The sequence below is a fragment of the Hemibagrus wyckioides genome, linkage group LG09 (assembly GCF_019097595.1).
Source record: "Hemibagrus wyckioides isolate EC202008001 linkage group LG09, SWU_Hwy_1.0, whole genome shotgun sequence".
In the NCBI taxonomy this organism is placed as follows: Eukaryota; Metazoa; Chordata; class Actinopteri; order Siluriformes; family Bagridae; genus Hemibagrus; species Hemibagrus wyckioides.
Window position 1 is genome coordinate 21,120,701 of NC_080718.1, and position 23,635 is coordinate 21,144,335.

The 23,635-nt window shown below is 39.5% G+C and overlaps 1 protein-coding gene across 3 annotated transcripts in view; it reads right to left on the reverse strand.

The window, feature by feature from the left end:
* myt1lb (myelin transcription factor 1-like, b) overlaps positions 1–23,635 on the reverse strand; it is a 104,815-nt gene that overhangs the window by 42,960 nt on the left and 38,220 nt on the right. For all 3 annotated transcript variants that reach the window (XM_058400068.1, XM_058400067.1, XM_058400069.1), the window contains 2 exons: positions 10,560–11,008; positions 5,009–6,100 (listed from right to left, as the gene is read on the reverse strand). In XM_058400068.1, the coding sequence (XP_058256051.1) occupies positions 5,009–6,100; positions 10,560–11,008 (1,541 nt within the window). The remainder of the gene's footprint in view (positions 1–5,008; positions 6,101–10,559; positions 11,009–23,635) is intronic.

The following is a 23,635-nucleotide window of genomic DNA, read 5'->3' on the forward strand; positions in this document are numbered from 1 at the left end:
CACAGCCGTTTTTTTTTTTTCTCAGAGGAAGTGAGTAGAGGAGTGTGATGCACATTAGACAGCACTGAATATCGACTGTGGCTTGAGACAGGCCATGCTTTGCATAGCAAATGGCCCCCATTACCATAGCATCTGGGGATAATTAATGTGCAGTCAGTGGTCCTGTCGTTCGTTATCGGTCATACTGATATTGTTCAATTTCCATCTCCGCCTCGTGCCTTTTTTAAGGAGGAACTCCTTCCATAACTGTCAGCCCAGCACACTTTTATAAATCATAATGGCCCCTGGTCAGGCAGTCTCTGCTGCTATCTGCGCTGGGGAGAGATGTTATCGTGACGTAATGGCTGTGCATCCCTCATTATTCTGACATTATTCCGATAGAGTCTGCCCAGTATGCCAACCCAACGTCCTTCGGTGCAGGCTGAAATGGTCTTCCTCTCCATCTCATCAAGAGCTATGTATCCGTGATCAAATGTCTACTATGTGTCAGCATATAAAATGGGCGATAACAAGAATTATTAATTTGGCATAATGAGACCAACATAAATAAGCAATTTTCTGCTTGGAAATGTCAGACTAATAGTGCCGTATATTAGATATGGGTTAATCGAGCTTTTAGTGTGAGTGCACTGTGAACCAAGATCCTGTATTACTGATATTATTGATTTACGTAGTACTTTCAAGTGTTACTTTCAGCTTGACTGTATGCCATCTACTGTATCTATATAATAATATTCCACATTCTCCAGCACTCAGTCTTGTACTAGCAGGTTGTAAATCTGCCCAGAATAGGTGACACAGTTTAATTTGGTGTACGCTATTTCCACTGCATGACTGTAGGCTTGTTCTCCAGCAGCGGTACAGTACATATTCTACAAGAGGTCTGGGTTTCTCTAGGTTTATAAATAGGTGGCTTGAATGCAGGATGCATCCTGGGGAAGAGATTTGCTGTCCTTTCAGCCTCTGCCATTACTTATGCCTGACAGGCCCAGACGCTGATGTAACCACGCTGCCCTATTTGAACAACATAAGCCGCTGCTGCATGCACTGCAGGGATGGTGGTACTCAAATTGGATGCGAATGCTGTTTCCTGGGTCACACTGTGTTTTTTCTACAAGTGTGTGTATGTGAGAGAATGCTACTACTCGAACTACAAAGCTTGTTTTTACAAAGGCTTTGAATAGACATGTGAGGTGACCTGAGAGAAATCCAGCCATTTGGAGAAACGTTGAAGCAAATAGGACTAACCATAGATATCACAAAGAGGACAGGTGTGTATCGGATATTTGATGGTACTGATAATTGTACAGTTTAATGTAAAATATGGAACTCAAGATGCAAAATGGCCATCGATCAGTTTAATATCCCTACAAATTGAATGGTTTTTAATTGCAAATCGTTAAAAACACACAAGACAGTGAAAAAGTAAGCAGTGGCCTTGGACGTATTTGAAACTTTATATAATTGATTTTAAAATGTTGTGTGAGTGAGTTTTTAAGGTCTTTTGGTAAAATATTAATGTGCTGGTGAACTTAAATAAATGCCCTACTGATATCAAAAAATTGTTTGTATTTATACTTTTATAATTCTGACAAATTCTGTATGTGTACAAATTAAATCTATAATACCCGATATATATTGCTGATAATTGTAACATTCTTTATGAATATTCTCAATATATAGATTTACTTTAAACGGAAATCCCACTGACTGTCACAGCCAAAGAGGGTTTCAGCTTTAGGAATGTGTACGTGATTAGAATAATTTTGCTTATTCAATTTGCATGTTAAAAAAGGCCTCCTGGTGGTCCAGTGGCAGGATCCCGTGCTCTCATTGCTGCAGCCCGGGTTTGATTCCCGGGCAAGGAGTTAACTCTCAGTGCCAGTCTCAAGTAAAACCTGTGTGAAATTGGAACATGTGGACCAAACGATCCACAGTGGTGACCCTGAACAGAGAGCAGCCGAAAGAACAACAGCAATTTGCATATAACAAAACAATTAATTTGTTTATTATTAAAGTCAATTATAAAAATAAAATTTTGACTTTTTTTTAAAAGAGCTCTCTTTCATTTTTGCCCTGTATGAAAGCAGCCATTTGATCCACCTTATCATAATGCTCCTGATTAAGTTAAGTTAAAGTTAAGTGACTCTACTTAATAGAATTAAGCTAATGTCTAAACTAAAAACAGCACTGAGTAAATGTTACTAAAAATGATCTTCACATTGACAAATTAAATTAACTATTAACTAATTAACTATAATTATTATATGTTTACATTCAGAAACACCATCTGTAGTGTCTTTCTACTTTAAGAAAGCATTAATGTATTAAGACTGTTGTTGGTTTCCAATTCAGACTATAAAATGTAGTGATTCCATGCACAGTTATATTAAACACGCTAACAAGCTCTGTTTCTCTTTAAAGCTTTCCACTGTGGTCATAACTGTTGTCACAAGCTGCACAACACATTAAAAGCTCTAACTTCACATTCATGTGTATTTACTAATCTAGAAAAGCCAAAAGACTGATGCAAAAAAAAACAAAAACAAACACTAACCTAAACAAGCTATTGTTAATACTCAGTAATGGCTTAGATTAGTATATAATTATGGACCATGAAGATGGCTCTGAAGTGCAGTTGTCTTCATCAGTGAAAACTTGATAATTTGAACAGAAAAGAATTCACGTTCAAAGTGCATTGAATTTAGAGATGATGCTGATGCTCATATTCATAAGCTGCTCAAAGGTTCCTGGATACACAATTGCACTTGATTATATAGTGTACAGTTGAAGAAGGGAAGTATAGAAAGCAAGGTTTCTTCCTCACATTGTTAAAAGTACACATTTAAATTCATATTCTGATCTTTTTATATTGCTGTAAAGCTGCTTTGTGACAATGGCCACTGTTAAAAGCACTATACTAATAAAATTGAATTGAATTAACTGGAATAAGAATGCAATTTGAGACCTTCTTTCGTTTCGTCGGTTGCAGGTACCGAGTCACATGGTGCTATAATCCCCCACTATTTACACTGGTATTGCACCATGCATTATTGTTGTCGCATTCATTTCTGACTACATGGACAATCGGCAGCCATCTTGTTTATGCGTATGTAAAGGAAAGCGTAACCCACGCAGTGAACGTTATGCTTGAACAACCGGTTTGCTACATGCCATAGAGAAGCAGACATAAGCCTAATAGATTCAGTTTGTAAACGGTATAAATACCAGCTGTCGAAATATCTGTGATGCACTCACGCTGTCGCACACACTGGAGAGAGGCAGTGGACAACGTTGTAATATTTGAATGATGATTAAAAAACTGGGGAATTTAGCCAAAAGAATAAAACTTACTGAATTAATCAAAATGAACGAATTAAACAAACAGAGCCTCTTTAATAAGATCGAGGATGAGACTTGGGTTTATTGCATGCAGTGACTGACATTTACCTTCGGAAATGAGACTACAGAGACTGATGTGGATGCTTATGCTTTAAACTGCTATACTTGTGGTAGAGATACATGAAAAAGAGAAACAAATATTTTACAGAAAGTCCAGGGTTTTCCAAGTTAAATTAAAATAGAAAACAATTAATTAATTTATTTATCTATTTATTTATTTATTGAATTTTTATAGCATCACTTTAAGATATATTCATCAGGGATAGGTGAAAAATTGGAAATTATTCTTTTTTTTTAGTACCAACATATATATATATATATATATATATATATATATATATATAGATATAGATATAGATATATAGATATATACATATAATCTGTGTCGAAATGATTGACATTGACATTGTGTACATTGTGTTGTTATATAATCTAATGCTTGTGTTCTGGTAGATTCTAGAACAAGGGCTTGCCCAAGATCAGCTCTAACACAAATTTTTTGCACTGAGGTCTTATTAAAGGCAACACCTCCTGTTTGACACAGACCATGAACACCACCGCACCTAACTGACTCGTTAGGGAGGCAGCGGAGACGTAGCAGTGTGCTGTTTGATTCTAGCAAGCTGCAGAAACCATGACTGCTGCTACTGGTTCTTTTAATGTGTTCCAAATTTTTTCTCATATTTGGGTCTTTATTATAGTGCATACTATTTTATTTATTTATTTTAGCAAGCTGTCAGGCTAAGCTGGCATAGTTTTGCTATGCTAATATCTCACAATACACAGGAACAATAAATTTTGTCACAGGAATGCCTTAGAAACCTAAGCGATAAACTTTCTAAGTAGATTGTGATGCCATTTTTCAAGAGATATTTGTTAGCATTAGCTTCCAATAAGCCTACAGACTGCTAAGATTTAAGAAAAAGTGACTAACCTTTAGCAACAGAAGCAGCACAGGGTCGTCAATTGGCAAAATATTTTAGGTGACTAAAGCAAGCAAGTAAAAAACAGATTGCTTAGCCCAAAAATGAAATGAAAAAAAAAAAAATCCGTAGCACATTATCCAATTACTTTATTTATCTAAATTACGTACCAGAAGGTAGCTCATAAAACCACAGACTATCTACAAGACTTTCCTAGATTTTCATAGACCAACAACATAAAAAAATGGAAATGATAAATACAAAATATTTAAAGATGAATTAATAAATAAGTATTAACTTTGCATCATCTTTGACGCTAGCACCACAATGACACAAAACTTAAGTACTTCAAATGATATTATATGTAGCTAATAAATGAATCATCAGTGGTTAAGCTTTAGTCTTGCTAGTTGCTCATCAGGACCTTTGTATACAAGGAATTTTAAGTAATTGATACAAATTAATGTGCTTCAGTATTTTCAGATGATGATATTTGTTTTGCTTTGCATGATGCATCAAATTATGCATGTAGTATGGTATATTATATATTATTGTGTTTTATGAATCTCTGGTCTGTCCAGTACGACTGTACATCAATAAGAAACATGAAAGAAACACACCTTCAAACCATCATCAGTTATTTGAAGTCACACAACTACTCTCCTGAGTAAATGCTCACTCACCTTTGTGGTAGTAGGGCTTCTTGAGGCCATCGTGATGCAGTCTGGCTTTACGCTCTTCTGCACAGCTGAGCCTCAGACCGTGATTCTCTTCATGCAGGTGCAATCTGTCTCTCCGGGCTGCCTCTGAGGCCATCTTGTCCCTCATAGCCTTGGCCCGCTCAGACTCAAGCGCTATGGCCTTCTCCAGCAGCGACAGGTTGCCCTTGGTCATGTCGAAGCCGTCCTCTGAGCGGTCTGAGGTGATTGACGTGGTGTCCTCATCTCTGTAAGTATCGTACTCCCTGGCACAGCTAGACAGAGCTTTGGAGCGTGGGCTGAGCTGCTCCTCTAGCTTCATGAGGTTCACCATGTCCGAATAGTTGCGGTCCAGGACACGGCGTTCCTCTGAGTTCTGCTGCTGATGGCATTCTCCATAGATGTCATGGTGTAACAGAGAGTCCTGGTGCCCCTCCTGACTGTGGCTCAGGTGCTCTGTCGGCTTTGTTTCGCTTAACTTGCGCGCCAGGTCAAAGCACTGATTGCGCAGACACTCCAGACTGCTCAAGCAGACCTCCTCATCGCTTTCCTCAACCATCTGTCCATTGGCCTTGTTTTGTGCACAACTGCTACCATTACACCCGTAACCAGCAAAGCCGTTCATGCTGCTGCAGTCCTCATTTTTCACTCCGTCTTCCTGATACGCCCTTTCTTCAAGGTTGTCAGAGAGCACAGCTCCGTGACCCTGGGCCAAGAGTTTCAGAGAGTCCACAGTCTCCTTTACTACATCACTATCTACGTCAAGGCTCAGCTCACCCTTCTTAGAGCCATTGTCACACTCCTCCTCCTCTTCCTCTTCCTCATCTTCCTCATCATCCTCTTCTTCCTCTTCCTCTTCTTCCTCCTCCTCATCTTCCTCCGCAGCACTGTGGGAGGAGTTGCTGTTCATCTCAGACTCCGTCATGGCCCGGTAGGCAGCGTCCTCGGCAATTTTGCCCAGGTTGAGCAGAGACTTAGCCACCAGCTCGTCATAGTTGTCATATTCATCATTGTTGTTGTCGTCCTTCTCCACCATTGGGCTGGGTTTGGTGTAGATCCCATTTACCTGATTGCCAGCTGAGAAACAAAATGAAATAGAGGTTACTTATGTTTTGTTTTGCTGAAAAAATTTATTAAAAAAACTTTTTTGGATTTTAATCCAAAACTCTTGATTTTTTCTTACTGTACAAATAACATAATACGGTTTTATTAAGATAGATCTATTGCACAAATTAGAATAATCCGTTGGCAAATAAGTCTTATACCAAACATATTTATTGTTTTGTCTTTCAGAGATTTAGGCACTCTTTCTGAATATCAGTCCAAATAATAATGAGTAAATTTTAATATGGGGTTAAGTATATTGATCAGTTACTCATATACAGAGCTCAAAGGCAAAGCGTATATCTGTAAAGACTCAATGATCAATACCGATAAAAATATCTAGACTAACAGACTAAATTTTAAATGTCTGTTTGTTGCAAAAATGTTTAATCAGTAGACTTGAGGTTTATTATTTAATACATTCATCCATCCATTCATATTTTGTAGTACTTATCCTGCAGGGCACCTGGAGTCTATCCCAGGGGAGACCCAGGATGGTGTGCCAACCAATTACAGGGCACAATCACACACACACACACACACACACACACACACACACACACACACACATACACACACATACACACACATACACACACTGTTGCCAATCAGCCTACAGCAGATGTCTTTGGAAACCAGAGTACCTGGAGGAAACCCCTGAAGCATGTGGAGACCATGCAAACTCTGAGCACATGGGAAGGAGATGGGAACCAAACAGCCAACCCTGGAGGTGTGAGGCTAACAGGCTAACCACCAAGAAGCCACCATGCTCACAATTAGATAAATAATTATGTCTGATCATATTTCTAACAAATGCACTTGTGGAAAGTTGAGTTTATCTGCAGAGTGTGACCTCTAAAGTCCTGTACCAGTGAGATTCGCAGGTAATCTGCTTCTAGACATTGAATGACAACGTCACTCTTTAAAATGATCATTTGTGGGTGGGGCTGAATATTAAGCATCAGAAGAAAGTCATATGAAACTAAAAACAGGAAGTAAAAGACTGAGTGCAACTTTGAAGGATAAAAGTATCAGTATCCTAACAGCATAAATACTGTTGACTAACATGTAAATAAGTTTGTTAGTTTTTTAGAGTAATATTAGTTTTCATTGGATTTGGGCAGATTAGGCATCATTTAAGCTTGCGTAGCAGGATAGATGGGCATATCACATTTATAACTTTAAATGCTGGTTAAATTAAAGCCAAGCTAAAAGACCCTGTCCCCCATATAAACTTTCACTTTAGTAGCCAAGGAACTGATTTATATTTACGGTTAGTATTTGGATGATGTCACCTATTTCTGTGGTGCAAAATAAATAAAAAAACATCCATGAGGTAAGATTATAGACAGGATTTATGGCTGTGCTTGAGGCCAGGAAAATATCATACTGATATCTACGGCTGTGCTAAGAGGAGCAATAATGCATGCACGTTATTTTTAGACCAGAATCAGTTCGACAAGTCCATCATGTTGGTGGATTTTAAATGTCACAGTCTTTTGTGTCATTTCTAACAGATCACCACGGCACATAAATATTTGACCCTCAAAAAAAAAAAAAAAGAACAAACATGAAAAAATTGGCTAGCATAAGATACACACACACACACACACACTGACTTTAATCAGTGAATTGCACTTGCAAAAATACAGCCCATTATATCAGTGATCAAAATGTGTTCAAAGGACTGATTCTAACCTCAAGATTGATTTTGGTGCATACCATGCTCAGTGTTTGCCAAAGCAGAGATTTAAAAGAATAATGCTAGGCGTCAAAATGCTTTGGACACTGAGACACCTGGTGGAAACAGTCAGATTCAAACGTGCCATGGAAAAGCAATTTGAAGAGCAATCAAGGTACACAAAGGAGAGTGGAAGTGAAACAGATTGAATAGGAAGCAAGGAGCAAAGCTGAATTGGAGGGATTAGCAATGCTACGATGTGCATGCCATTGAAAAGAGTAACAATGACACTTCACTTACAACTGTGAGATTCAAATCTTTTGTCACTTCTCTAAGGTTTTGCCTGATACTGTACGAGTAATTTATTAGGACAAAAAAGTTGAATCCATTGGAAGATATAATGCCATTATGTAGGTCAGTGTTTACTCATCGCTACACTCGCTCGCTACCGTCTCTGTACTATAGCACATCATAAAGCATTGAAGCAAATCATGAAGGATGCACTATTCATAATTAGACTTGAAGGCAATGTCAGGTCTGATTGGGGACTGGGTGAAGTGAGGCTCCTGCCCAGTGTGGTGCCCAGAGTGTCTGCAAGAGAGATGTTATTCGTCTAAAACACACCCACTCATGCAGACCTTCAGACTTTATGACCATGAGGATGAGATCATACTGTTACAGGCCTACTATCTACTAATGTAATTTTGGAGTGAGTATAAAATATAGATTCCTGGAAGCCTTTTCTCTGCCATGCTTACTTACAATCATGGCAATGATGTTTCTTTTGTTCTTATGAAAGGAGAACTTTAACAAACTCTGGATGTCAAAGTAACATCCAGTTCTAGAAACCCATCAGGGGATAATCCACCCTAAAGGACAGGACGGTTATATTTATAATCAATATATGGCTTCGGTGGTGCAAATGGTTTATTTTTTGATTAAATTCTTTCATGGGTTGTTTTTTTGGTTCAAATTGTAGTTTCCAATTGTAGCAGTGACACTGGTCAGATTTAATCTCTACCTAAAAACAGTGATGCAGCAGAGCTTTAGTCTTTTATGTTGTCCATCTCTTAGACCAGTTCACCTCTACAATCTACTCAAACAGATCAGCTTCCAAACTTTCATGTTCATACTAATATCATCATTAACACTACTGTGCTTGTCATCTCTTAGTCTTACAAGTAGCACCAAATGTCAGACCAATCAAATAACTGGCAGAACCACTAAGAATGTCACAAATATTTCATTCTGAACATGTGTAATGTGTTGCAAGAATATTTTCAGTCATAAAAACTGCAGAGCTAAGAACTACTCAGCATATAAGCAAGAATTATAGGAAAACATGAAAACAAAATCTGAGAAACTGTTAAGTCTTAATAACATAAAGATCACATTATACATTAATTTGCTTTAAAAAAAAAAAATACACAGAAAGGCTATAAGTATCAGGGATCAATACGCAAATAAAAAAGATGCTTAATTTGTACCAGTTAAATGACCGGCTAACAAGCAGCCAGAAAAAGGCAAAAGCAGCAAAAGAAGAAAATAGTAGCATTTCTATATTAGCAAAGCAGCACCAGGGGTATCATTCAGTGTGTGTTGATGTCACAGACTTGATGAGAGAGAGAGAGAGAGAGAGAGAGAGAGAGTCTGGTAAGTGTTTATAGTTGCTATAAGCTGTTTCACATATGTTCAGCATCATCAAATGTGACTATATATAAAATAAGACGTGATCTGTTGTCCTTTACTAAATAAAAATGATAACTTTTTTGTGGTATAGGATGAAACAAACACTTCAGAATGCATTATTGTAGAAAAATAATCAACCTTTGAGTGGTAACTCCTTTCCTATAATAGCACACACTGTCATGTTATACCTTTTACATAGCCACACCTGCCAAAAATAAGAAAACTGTGCGTTAGCATTAGGTAAACTACCAGCTAGCTAGCCAAACTTCTAGCATGAGAGTTCCAAATGTCTGGGATCCAAGTCATTGTAGGATCACTTGTTTGTTGTTAGGCAGAGTCAAGCCTATGAGCTCTAAAATTAGATCTCTTTTTGAATTACATGTAGAATTTGGAATCAGGATGAATTAACCAATCAAAGCCATACTTTACATATTTCTTCAAACATCGAATACTCTGTCATAAAAATGGCGATCCAGACAGCTGTATTGTACCTCTTTCTCTTTTTTCCTTTCAGAAAAAAAAAAAAAAGATTTCTAATTTATGGGTCAATCTTGTATTTATTGCACTGTATTTGTACTGCCTGCAGTTGCTGCTTGAGCTATGAATCTACAAAATAGGGCATCATACTACTGGAAGTAAGTGAGTGTGTGGGAGGCAATGGTCTGGAGGTGCTGTTTTTAGCCTGCTGCTGCGATCACACTGAAGGTTGCAGCAAAAGCATCCAAATGCACCTCAAATTACGGTGACCTTCCTCCAAAGAGCACGAGCAGTCAATTCTGCCTCCCTCTGGACCCTTTACTAGAGCACAGCGTCTATAAGTTTAGTTTCAGAGTGATTTAATACAGAATCAAGTTGAATATGTATTTAAAAAATATAATACTATTATTATTTATAAATACCTACTATTACTATTATTTATAAATTATTATATTATTCAAATATTTATTTTGTTTATTGTCTCTACTTTATGCTACAGTATATATATCAGTATTTTATAGATAGATAGATAGATAGATAGATAGATAGATAGATAGATAGATAGACAGATTTTGTAGTTTGTACCTTGATCCTGATTGTGCTGCTGCTCCTCCTCCTCCGCCTCCTCTTCCTGTTCATCCTCATCTTCCTCCTCATCATCCTCCCCCTCTCCTTCCTCACGTTCCTCTTCTTCAACCACATCCTCTTCATCTTGCTCCATTTCTTCATCCTCTCCATTCTCTACCTCTCCCTCGTCCTGCTCCACTTGGTCCTCATTATCCGTATACTCTTCCTCCACGTCCTCCTCTACTTCGGCTTCTCCATCGTCCTCTTCCTCTTCCTCCGCCTCCTCTTCCCCTGCTTCTTCCTCTTCTTCCTCCTCTTCATCTTTCTCCTCCACCATCTCTGTGTGGTAGCAGTCGTCCATGGGCTGCTGCTCTGTGTGTGTGTGAAAGGCCTTCCTCTTGGCCATGGGCTCTAGGGGCAGTCTGTCCTGTGTTCTCCTCTTCTTGGCCACAGGGCAGCCGTACACACTGCATGGGGAGAGATAAGAGAGAGCCAATTAAACAGCTGGCCTGCTTCGATTCAGTCTCTCCCTTGGTCTCAACACACCATGTCATTCAAGCCTGTCACAGGCTATTTTTAGAACTAGCCAAATCCAAAGTGATGGAGAAAAAAAAGGAGTGGAATACTACCAATTATTCATTATGCTGTATAAAGCTGAGACATTGAGACACTGTATAAAGCTGAGAAACTCTATACAACATCATCTATTTGCAAGAGATGAGTTTGGATTTAAACCCAAAGTTGGCGTAAATAAATAAATTAAATAAATAAGTAAAATTCCCATGAAAGCGTTAAAAATACCAGCACTGACTGTGACAGTACATCAAGTGGTGTACACACCCTCACAATTTTTATTTTTGTTCATACCCTCCTGCAATATTTTCTAATGAATTTATTTGTCCCTATTTCTTGACATATAGACAATCTAGAACTTTACTATCCTGTGCATAACCAGGCAGCTACTAAGGATGAATGAATGAATGATCATGCTGATGTTAATGATCGTCGTCTTTATTTGGCCCATGAGCTTCACATCTGTGACCATTCGCTTTCGCCCACATGAAATTATGAACTTCCTGCTCATGTGATGGTTTTGTTGCCTCCTTTGGGATCCCAGCAGCGATGCATCACTAAAAAGTAAGTTTAAATTACCAAATTAATATCACCCCTCCGATTTGTATCTGTATTTGTATAACTTTAGAAATCTGTTCCATCCAAATAACATAGTTGTATTTGGTCATAAATACGAGAAAAACGTACTTCAAATAAACAACGGTGGCATGGTTGAATTTCATTTCATTAGAATGAAGTCACATAGTGTCCTAATCCAGCCCCTAGCCCTCATCTTCACCCCTGTATCCTTTCACATGGATTGGGGCTTTGCAAGTTGTTACAAATTTGCAATGTGAGACATGTGTAGACTGGAGAAACAGTACACCATGGTTGTGTCATTGGGGAATTATTGACAAAAATGTCATCCTTGCTGAAAAAGACCAACATGTGTAACCGTAGCTTGTATTCTTTGCTGTGGAGCATTTTTCGAAAAGCAAGATGCTGCCTGTCATATCTCTGGAAATAACGATAGAAAGTTAAAGGTTTGTTATTTAAATAGTTATTTCATCACATCCGAAAGTAAACTGGTGACTGTCATTTATTTCATTTAATTCTGAAGGATATTCACAGCATAACTGTTACATATCTGGGTAAATTATAAAGTATAGGCTCTATTGAGGAATGAGTGAACCATATAATAATAAATAATTCATTAGATAGATAGATAGATAGATAGATAGATAGATAGATAGATAGATAGATAGATAGATAGATAGATAGATAGATAGATAGATAGATAGATAGACTAAGAATACTGTACATTTTCCTGGCAAGGATTAAATGATAAACAGCATAGTTTATATAAATGTAAACATCTGCTCAGAGCTTCCACCCATGATATATGGCTGAAGTCTAAACTGTAAACACCCACAAAGTAGTCAGGAGATTATAGGGTGATTAATTGAATCTTGCACCTGAAGCTAAAATACATTCTATAGATCCACCTGGCAGAATGCTCTAATCTGATAATCTATGTATTGAGTCAGAGTCCTGGCGGTCGGAGATGAATCTATTTCACTCTCTGAACCACAGGGAGTCAGTAATGACCCATTTCTCAGAACCGCACAACACCCCTGCTGAACAGGATTGCAACTTCAGGGAATATGACGAAAAATGCAGTGCACTTAGGAGCCATTCAACTATGAAAAGCTCCTGATTCATGTGAGAGCAACCCCAACGTGTTTATCCCTCTTCACCAGTTGGAGATGCATTGTCAGGCAGTGAAGGTGTGTTATTTGGATTTGGATGGCTTGAAAGTGAAACTGGCACCAGTGAAACTCGGCACTCTGTCAAGGTCAAACCAGTGGGATGTTTGTATGGATGCCAGTCCCATTAGGAGTATTTAGGCTGACTGGCACGACATGGAGTGTAGGGATGTAACTAAATATGAACGCATTATTCAGAATAAACAGATATGTTCAAAGAAGGGCTACTATTTGTTTTTTTTTTCCAGAATCTGGTTGAGACTAGAGATGTTCGACAGGACTGGGGGAACCTGAGATGCGGTAAAAAAAAAAAGTTGGCGTGAACGTGAGTTTTTTACTTTTTTATGTAGGCATGCCTGACTGCTCACTCTCATGAAGGATTATAAACACAAACCCAGTACATTCACAGCATTTATTCATTCATCTTTAGTAACTGCCTGGTCATGGCCATGTAGGTTTAAATTAGGAGACAGGATCGTTTGTATCTTGCAAGATAGGACCAAATTCATTAGAAATCACTCGAGTGACGTAGCTGAGCATGAGGAAGTGTCAGAGGCAGAAACCACACATCATGCTGGCAATGCTGGCATTTCTGCCATGCCCACTTTTGGTATACATCCAAAAATAGAAACAGATTCATTCCTAATGGAGTGGTTCAGCGTCTTTCTGCTTTCTTTCCATTTTTAATGTTTAATAGTGGCTATCTTGCTTTGGTCAAACACGACCAAGGTTAACATCAGATGAGCGCTTAGAGCAATGGCTGGAAAACTACTTCCTCTCCCTGCCCCGACTCTTCACACAAACACCCACTCCTAATCCAACCTTTCCCATGTGAACCAAAACACTGTGCAGCTCAAACCCAAATTACCCAGTGTCCATCATTCAGCTGGATGGCCCACTGGCAGGCTCAATATCCCTGGACTGGAAGATTACTTAATGGGCTGACCCTTCCACCCAGGGCGTCATATCATTAATTGGAGCCTGGCTCAGGAACTCATTCCTGGACTGACAGCCATACCCAGCTCCCCTGCCTCCCCGGGGAGGGCTCCACCACACCATGATCAATAGTACTTGTGACCAAACATCTCAAAAGCACATTAAAATGCCAGTCATTCTGTCTCCCTAACCTCCAAATAAATCAGGGCTGCTCCCCTGCGGCTTCTGTGTGAACGGCCAGGCAGACAGGGGAAGAGATGGAGTGAAAGAGAACGAGAGACATTCCTCGATCTGTCCAATCACGTCCATGGCTGTCTGGGTGGATGAGCTTGAGGAAGATGGGAAGGCTCATGAGATGCGTCAGACAGATGTGAAAGGAGATTGGCATGGCTAACCTGATGACTACAACCACTGACGCCAGCAATAACTACAGATGATATTGACTGATAAATTTTTGTAGTATGTAGTAGTTTTTTAGTATATAGTTTGAGTCAGTCGATACAATATGAAATGTAAATAGCATATTCTCAGATGTAATATAATTCCTGTATCTTTTTAAGCTCTGTGTTTCATTTACCTGTGTGTGTGTGCGTGAGTGTGTGTGTGTGTGTGTGTGTGTTGGCCCTGATGCTGATGACTCATTCATTGAGGGTTTCTTGGCGCTGATACATTCCCTATTCTGTTACCACATGACCTTGGAGAGACACACACACACCATTCAGCCTGCACTGCAATTAAAATTCCATACGCACTTGACACTAAAGGTATTGTGGCTGTGCGGAGAGATGAGGCCAAAAAAGACTTTTTTACCACAGTTTCTGTGCACCCTTGTCTCTATGTAGGCCTGTACAAGATGATTTTGTGGCACTTTGTATTTTTCTCAAAAACTACTTAAAACCAGCAGGAGTGTGTGGACTTAATAGCAAGAATCATTTTACACAGTAAAAATGAGATAATAGTGAAAATAGGTCACTTAAATTACAACAGGGAGCCCCTTTTAAAGAGTGTAGTTGCAATCTTGATGTCCAGACCTCCTAGATTGTTCTTTGCTACATGGTAAACTTATTGAAGTGCTGTGTTAGCACTAATGCTAAGGCGTATTCACTGCAGGGATTCGGGCTTTACCTGGTCATTAGCCTTGCACGCTATTCTTCTCGACGATTTTTTACTGGCCATAAATCAGGACGAGGCATTTGGCTGAACGATTTCTAACTTCCCATCGTATGAGTGAGCTTCTCTTGCTGTGGCCCTATCTAACACGATCTATAGGCACGTGCGGCAGGAGCGCCGTCGCCATGGTGATCTCCTGCTCAAATCCAAGTGGGATTTGCCATCTTGGCAAGCAGGCAGGCAGGGAGCCAGTGGGAGGGAAGAGAAAAGGAGGTGTGGAGGAGTGTACTGTGAGGATATTAAACCTAACAGACTTTTTCAATAGAAAAGTCAAACAAGAGAGTCTCGATTATGCTAGAGAAGCCATCATTCAATTCTGCTTGGGTGTTCACTTTAAATCCACCTCGATAGACACAGAGATGGGAAGAAAGAAAGAAAGAAAGAAAGAAAGAAAGCGCCAGATGCTTTCTGCTTATGTATATATATTTAGTGTAGAAATCTAGAATGGGAAAGAGGAAGCCAGATTGAGATACAACAGACATTACACATTATTTCCTTTTCACTACATACCTGATTGACACACATGCACACACACAGACACACACACAGACACACACACCATTACTTCCACATCTCAAGCCTCCCAGGCAGTCTCTATTCAGCCACATCCAGTGTGAGTGTGAATACCAATGAGGGGGGGATGCTTGCTCACAGCAGTAGCCTGAAGGAATGTTACAGCAGCAGGTGCTTTAAAAGAGATCGTCTGACAAGCAAACACACACCAGCTTCACCGACTTAAGTCACCTACGCAATAATTGCTTATAACGTGATACGCGATATCAGTATGGAGAAAAGGATTCAGAAAATATCCACATAGACATGCTTTAGGTTAGGCTAGGTTTATGATATGTCATATAATCAAACCTGAACAAAAGTATTTATTTTCAGATAACCTACAGAAAGCATGTCCTATGTGCTTTTAGCATGCACCGAGGCTCCATCATAGTGTTAGTTAATTACAGGAGCAGTGGCCTGTACAGGTCCTCAGGGTGCAGTATATAATGCAGAGGTCTCCAAATCCACCAGCACATTTAATCCTACACCCGGTCGAGGCAGCTTTCCACCATTGTAATTGCACCAATTAATCAAGCACGGTATAAACAATGCAGTACAGTCTTTTCTACACTCCTCCAGGACTATATATACAACATACAAACACAATAAGGCGCCAGTCATGCATACAGACAAACAGTTGGACAAATATCAGGATATAACTGATACGGAATGAACAGACTATGTTTTCTAAACAGATAGAAATGCAGATATGAATCTGAGGAAGTGCACTACTTGCAATAAAATCCCAAGCGATCAGATATGAAGCCTGCAGAGCAAACAAAGACTGTGCTCCTTAACTAACTCATGCAGTCCAAACAGAATAATTAAAAAGGAAAAACACTGGGATACATCTTCATTGTAAAGAAGTGTGACTTTTTCACTTGCACCAGAAACCATATTTTTCTTACATCCATTCTCTACACTGCTTACCCTACTGGGTCGTGAGGAACCTGGAGCATATCCTAAAAGACTCAGGGCACAAGGCAGGGAACAGGATGTCAGTCTATCGCAGAGCACACACACTACAGACCATTTAGAGATGCCAGGCTACAATGCATGTCTTTGGACTGGGGGAGGAAATCAGAGTACAGGGCAGAAACCCTGGGGCACAGAGAGAACATGCAAACTCCATACACATGATGGAGTCAGGAATCAAACCCCCAACCGTGAAGGTGTGAGGTAAACATGCTCCAAATAAACCACCAAGCCACCATTCCTCCCTACATGTAAAATGTCATATAAAATCCAACTGACACACCACATAATAAAGCTCCACAGATATTTGTGTTTGGTGATACTGTGACTGTGCCAGTGTCCATCAGACACACTGTTCCAAGCCTGGTTTCTCAGTAACATGACAAGCTGCATTTTGTTCTTATTATCGTAAGAAAGAGAAATATACTGTAAGTTAAAACAGGATCTAACTTAAATAGTAACAATACAGTAAAAGGTAGCATACCACTCCATTATTGATATTATCTTCCTATAAGAGCATGTTAAAAGGAAAGTTTTATTGGCTACGTTGTTCCTAATCCTTTATTTACTAAATTCCCCTGAAGAGGTGTTGTCTGATCTGGACCACAGTGTAATGTAGTTGGAACACATGGAGGGTCCATGGGGTCAGAGGTCATGGTGCGTATCCTCACAGCCCACCGCAGCTTCTCGTGCCCCACGGTGGCCTGGCACGCTAAGCACTTTGTACCCTCCATCTGTCTTTCTCTTTAATTTCCCGTCTCTGGGATCACAAAAAAAGAGCAGAAAAGATTTAAAAAAATGAAATAATATTACAAAACATAATAAAGAACCTGACATGAACTCCACGTGTGTCGAAAATATCCTGTTCACACTGCCAAAAGTAATGATTTATTAAATGAAATATTTAAACAATAGGATAATTCATCATTCCTCAACTGGTTTGTATTCTTTTCGTCACTAATCAACTCACTCCTTTTCATTTCACACTCGTTTCATTTTTATTTTTTATTCCTGAGAACCTGAGAAGATTTTAGCCAAAATCATAATTATCAGAATATTTCAATTTAAATATCTTACCATCATGCGATTTTTCTCCCCTGTTCCAAAAGCCCAACAATAGAACTTGATTAGACCCTCACCGTACTGCCAGTGTCTATTGTTAATAGATCCTCCCTATGCAATTTTGCTTGCACCATGCAGTCATTCAATCAAATTAAGCCTCCAATTAAATATGGAAATGTGGTTTGCAGTGGCAGGCTGTCTCAGAGGGGAGTTGATGGCATGTGACAGAAAGGGAGGGGGCTCTTTTTTACGTTTTTGGTGGCACTTGGGGAGCCTGTGGCGTGATCAATGTGACCTTATCGGGCGGTGCACATGGCATCGCTTCACTGGGTCCGGAGATGGGCTTCAGATGGCATCGCGAGGCCGTGTGTCGACGTGCCAGGATAACATGGCCTATATAGCTGCTCCTGGTTTATTGTGGAGCCTTCCACCCCCTTCGTGTCCCCTGCGGCCAGAGAGGTGCAGTCTTCCGCTATCGTACCCCTGGCGCCTGCCCACCCGCCCACCTGCCTGCCCGCCCGCCAGGTTGGCTGCGTGCCAATGCTTTTAGTGAGTGCTATCTGTCAAGGTATGAATAATACAGCCCTGAGGCTGTCAGCGGAATCCAAATGAGGTATACATCAGGAGGAAAGCACTCGACTTTAGCACCCCGACACGCTCCTGCCAAGACAGGCAATTATTCAAACCCAGCTGCAACCACGGCAATCAAGAGCCTGGCACCGGTAGAGCTGCGCTTAGAACTGAGAGAAAAGCAAGAAAACAAACAAATCTAAATAAATATGTAGATAAAAAAGAGGCACCTAAAAATAAAAGGGGTCTGAAATGAATGGCGTTTAATAAATGTCGAGGCTCGCCTCGTGTTTGACGCATTAAGTGGAGGCTCTGCTATGTCTCGTCAGTTTTAATTAGCACTCTTTAGGATGAGGAAGAATGTGATGGCTAGTGTGTGGGAGGGCTAAATCAAAGTGAAAAGGACTGGCATCACAAAACGCTATGGAACAAGTGCAAAGCCAATCACAGCTTAAAGAAAGCTCAGGGGGTCATTCTCATGCTCATACTCATAGACGGCTCATTTTCACAGTAATCTGCATTTAAAAAAAAAATAAATACAATACCATATGCATGATGGTTGAAAAGCAAAGTTGCAAACTAATTTGACTTTTCTTTTGCTAGATCTTCAAGCAACTAATTTGCATAAAAAATAACGCTTTTCATACTCCAACTCGATCACATATATTTGAATATATATCTCATTCAAAACCTGCTGTTCCTCAAAGGCTTTAACACTAAACTGAAGTATAGGATGTTGTAAATTTACTGCAAATGAGGTCTCTATACTGCGCTGTTTTTGTCTACACCTAAAATAAAAGGAAGGAGGCAGGTAGAGAATGGCGGTTCTCTCATTATCTTTGCTTTCTCATTAACAAATAATAACAGTGATGCTTTGTTTTCTACCTCCCAACACATGCATTATTCAGCCTTCACAGATTCGCTCATGACTCATTTATGGAGCAGCTTGTGCAGCCCAGAAACTAAATGTCACCCAAAACATCGCTGTCACACAGAGCTGCTGTTGCTCTGTGTGTGTGTGTGTGTGTGTGTGTGTGTATATGTGGGTTGGTGGGTGTGGGTGTGGGTGTGTATGTGCCTGCACCCTGTGTCTATGTGTGTGCTCCCTGTCAGCACTGTGGGTGATGTTGTTAATTCTATTTGTGTCTGAATTGTTTGTCTCTGAATAATGAGTGGGAGTCATGTGTGCTGTATCGATGCATATGTGGTGTGTTGCCCGGTCTTAAACAGAGATACAGTGAAATCCAAGGTGTGCAGTTTCAATCCAAAAATGGCCTAAAGGAATTCATTGGCTGGATGCTGATGTTAAGATGAGGTATCCGTCCATCCATCCAAAACTCCATCCATCCATCCATCCATCCATCCATCCATCCATACATACATACATACATATGTACATGCATACATACATACATACATTGGGGGTGTAATTTAATATTGTGTTATGTTGAATTTATTGTTGCACATTTATATATTATTTATTATTACATCCCTGTGAAATTTTCAAGCAAATTTAGTTGGTTCTAATTCCCAAAATGTGCACAAACTATTAGTCTAAATTCAACCACCCCGACCCTCACCAGGCTGCTAAGGGTACGTGCATGAAGACTGCAAATGCAATTGTTTATGTTCACATTAGTAAAAAACTGCCTATTTGCGTGAATTTCCAGAAAATTCTCAGATCTGTTTAAAAACGCATCTTCATTTTAAATAATGCATTTGTGTTCAGTTAAACCCTAACATAAAAGACCTAAAAATGCACACGTTAAATTATGAGTCTTTTCTCCGGCATGCATGCGCTAATCCATTTAAACCTGAAATCATATCTGCCATAATCCCTTCTGGTTATAGTAACATGTTATCATGGTTTGTGTAATGTAGTGCGATTGTATCAGGGTGTGGAGGTGAGAGTGAGGATAGTGCAGGGCGTAACTAATCCTTCTGATCATCAGCATGCCGCTGGGGCCTACCTGTTCCTCTCCTCCTCCTCCTCCTCCTCCTCCTCTCCTCTCATTTTAGATATGTTTGTCATTCATCATCTCCTTGTTCTTCTCATATGGAGCCAAAGGCCTATCGGAGTGGTAATTTGTCTCCAGAGGCTGCTGTAATTCCAGTGCCAGCTCAGAGGGGCGTGTTGACCATCAGGTACAGGAGAGAATATTTGTCAGTCATGTAGCCTAGAGTAAATTGGGCCCTGGCTGAAAGTAATTATTAAGCGCAGCTCTGAGTGGGTGGACTGCAGCTGAGCAAAAGAGCCAGCTATGTTGACGTTTCAGAACTAGAGAGGCTGGTTTCATAAGGTTTGTTTGAGGGCTTGGAATATGGGAATAGTTCTCAACAAGGACGCTATCAAGTAGTTCACCGTTGTTTACTTTGTTAGCAAAGGAATACAATTTTACTGGGATATGTACAGCGAACACAGTGAATATAAACACGTTTGGATAGAAGGTCTTTGGTTAATTTAGCAGATACAGATCACTAGCTGCAAAATTGTTTAAAACACTTTATACTACAGCATGTTTGAGTTGTTGACAGTATTTCTGGCCGCAAGGCAAATCACAGATTCATATTAATGCTCTCACTCTAATATGGTATCATTTCTATAGCTAGTGCTGTAGGTATGCTTACTTATGCCATTTTGTAGTATAAATAGTGGGTGCTGTGAAAATTCCAACAAGAAGAAGTGTACTTCAAGTACCTGCATGCACTTATGATGGAATGTGGGACACTTCATGCACTCAATGCTCACAGCTTTGCTTACATAGAAGAAAAGGGGCGGGGTTACTGGGTGCTGATGCTGGATGAGAATAACAGGAACTTGTTTTGTGGATGCTCCATGACATTAAAGGCAACTATAAATAGATGAAAAGTATGCTCATGGAAGCCCAATGTTAATTATTTTCCTATAAGTGTTTTATTCTGTCTGTATTGCAAATTTAGGCTTAAAAAGTGTCACTATTTGTGCGCTCAAGAAGTTTCTGTTTGTCTTTTATTGTGGCATTAATGGTTAGAAATGGAAATCAGGGTAATCCAAAAACTTCGGCCAAGAAAAGGCAGAGCAGAGTCTCTCCAGGGAGAAGCAAAAAATAAAAAATAAAAATGCTGTAAAATGCATCTGAAGTGCTCTGAGGGAATAAGCCCACTACAAACCTCTTGATATGAATAAAGATGCCACTTGGCTCTGTGCTCACTGCAGTCATTGTAAATATCCCCTGACTATTTGTATGGACCAAAATAAAGAAGCTAATGACATACATTCAGCAAGCATGTGAATGAAGTCATGGATGAGGAGCATATCACACACATAGCCAAGTGAAAAGTGTCAAAAGGACTAATTAACATATTAATGATGCCACCTTCCTACAGCGGCTTCTGTCGGATAGTCAAAACACTTTGATAAGCATGCAAATGAGGACCACAGAAGAAATTAGCTCGACCATGAATGAGAGAGAGGAGGTGGGGAGGGGGTGATGGATTGAGTGTTTGCTTTATTTATCTTTAATTATCTGGCAAACGGTGGGTGGTGGAACCTGAGTATTGGAGAGGTTCAGAGTGAAGCGCATGTTATCTTCTCTCTCGTCCATGTCCTACCTCTCTCTCTCTCTCTCTTTCTCTCTCTCTCTCTAGTCCTGAGATGGAAATCGATACGCCCGCAAGCCTGGCCGTCCATCAGCTGTACAGTGGCAATCAAAATAACGGCTAGGCTGTGGGATTTGCGATCGGCAGATTCAGATCAATTCAATGATGGCACGGTTGAGACAAGGACAGGTGATAATACAACACACTAAGATTTGATTCGCTGCCTAGCAAGGACAGAAGGCTACGTGAGATCCCTGCAAACTAAATTCAACAACTGACCAGCTCTTCATAAGGCCTGAGTTGAGTTAACAAAAAAGTTTTTAAGTATGAACATTAATTTTCTTTAGGCAACCAGTACTAAAAAAAATCATTCATAAACTTTTACAATTCAGCAGCTAAAATTAATGCTTTATTCAACATTCATTATTTAATGAAGAAATTTACAGCTTCTCAGACAGTGGGGCTCTAAGAAAATGTCCGAACAGAACTTCTGCTGTTATTTAACAAAGAAAATGTATAATCTTGGATACACTGTTCTCTCTTATTTACCATTTATTGAAGGAGTCTCCAGGATCAGTGCTATGTATTAGTCACTAAGGTGGTTTTCACACCGGACATATTTACCCCAGTCCGAATCTGAGTGTCATTGTTTTCTGTTTTTTATTTTTATTATTATTATTATTATTATTTTAGTTCTATGATGCTCTTCTTTGTCCCACAATGTTCCCCTGTTACCTCAGGGTACCACCTCAGAGTACACATGTGTTGAAACTAATAATGTCATCATAGACTAAAACACACTCACAGGTCACTTTACTTTCTGAACAAGTGCAGACCTGAGAATGAGTTGAGTCACATTCATGCAAATCGTGGCACAGTTCCAGTGTAACCGAACTCACACCACATCCTACAGGTAGTCTCAAGTTCGGTACCATGGTGCGCATCCCGGTCTGCATGACAGCTTAGCCATTTTTAGTACTCTGTTTCAGACTAAACTGCCAGTGTGAAAGCTTCTTAAGTGTTCTTGTCTATGAGACAGTCATCAGAATAGAGGACTTCCTGGTTTCTCTGTAACGTGACCGGCTGCATGCCTTTTCTTATTAACTTCAAAAGAAAGAAAACAAGAGATGATGATACATTAAGCCCTGAATGCGTCTTGTGGATGTTCCTCAAAATTTTGTTACATGTAAAATGTAATAACATTAGATTATAAATGGTTATGGTGTTGTTTTTTAATAAATACAGATTGTAGTCATTGGCAATTTGTTGTCATATAAGAGGGATTAGAGTACTGTTGGTGAGAAATAAAGTAACCCTGTGTTATGTTGACATCATACCATGGTATTGTTGATTATTTTCCTATAATAGTACAATCCCAAGTGTTTTATTCCTTATTTAGTTCAGTAGGTTATTAGGTTTACTGCTTTAGTAACAACTAACCTGCCAGCTCTGTGTTATGGGCTTTCAACAAAATGAATTCTATATTACTGAAAACACCGATTTCACAATTTTTTCAAACAGTAGTGTATACTCTGACTACTAACAAGTGTTTTATTTTAAACAGCATAAGAAAGATTTAAAAGAAGTGACATTTGTTCCATCATACAACTATAATCTATGTGCAATGATGCTTGTCAGTCAGTAGAAGGTCACTTAGCATTCACAATGTATTACATCTGGATTATTTTCTACATACTAATTGAAGTCATTTCTAGTTTTTGCCACTTGCTCATTGAACATTAATCACATGTCATTATTTTGTCTGCGGAAATGGTACCATCTGCCTGTAGGTCATATCTGAGCTTTAAATGTTGCCTTGAATATTGACTGTCAAATTACCACATTCACCCAAACACTAAGCTAATGCAGAGCATACACGGCTGTTCTGCAGAATCCACCCAATACACACACCATCACATCCTGCTCCTC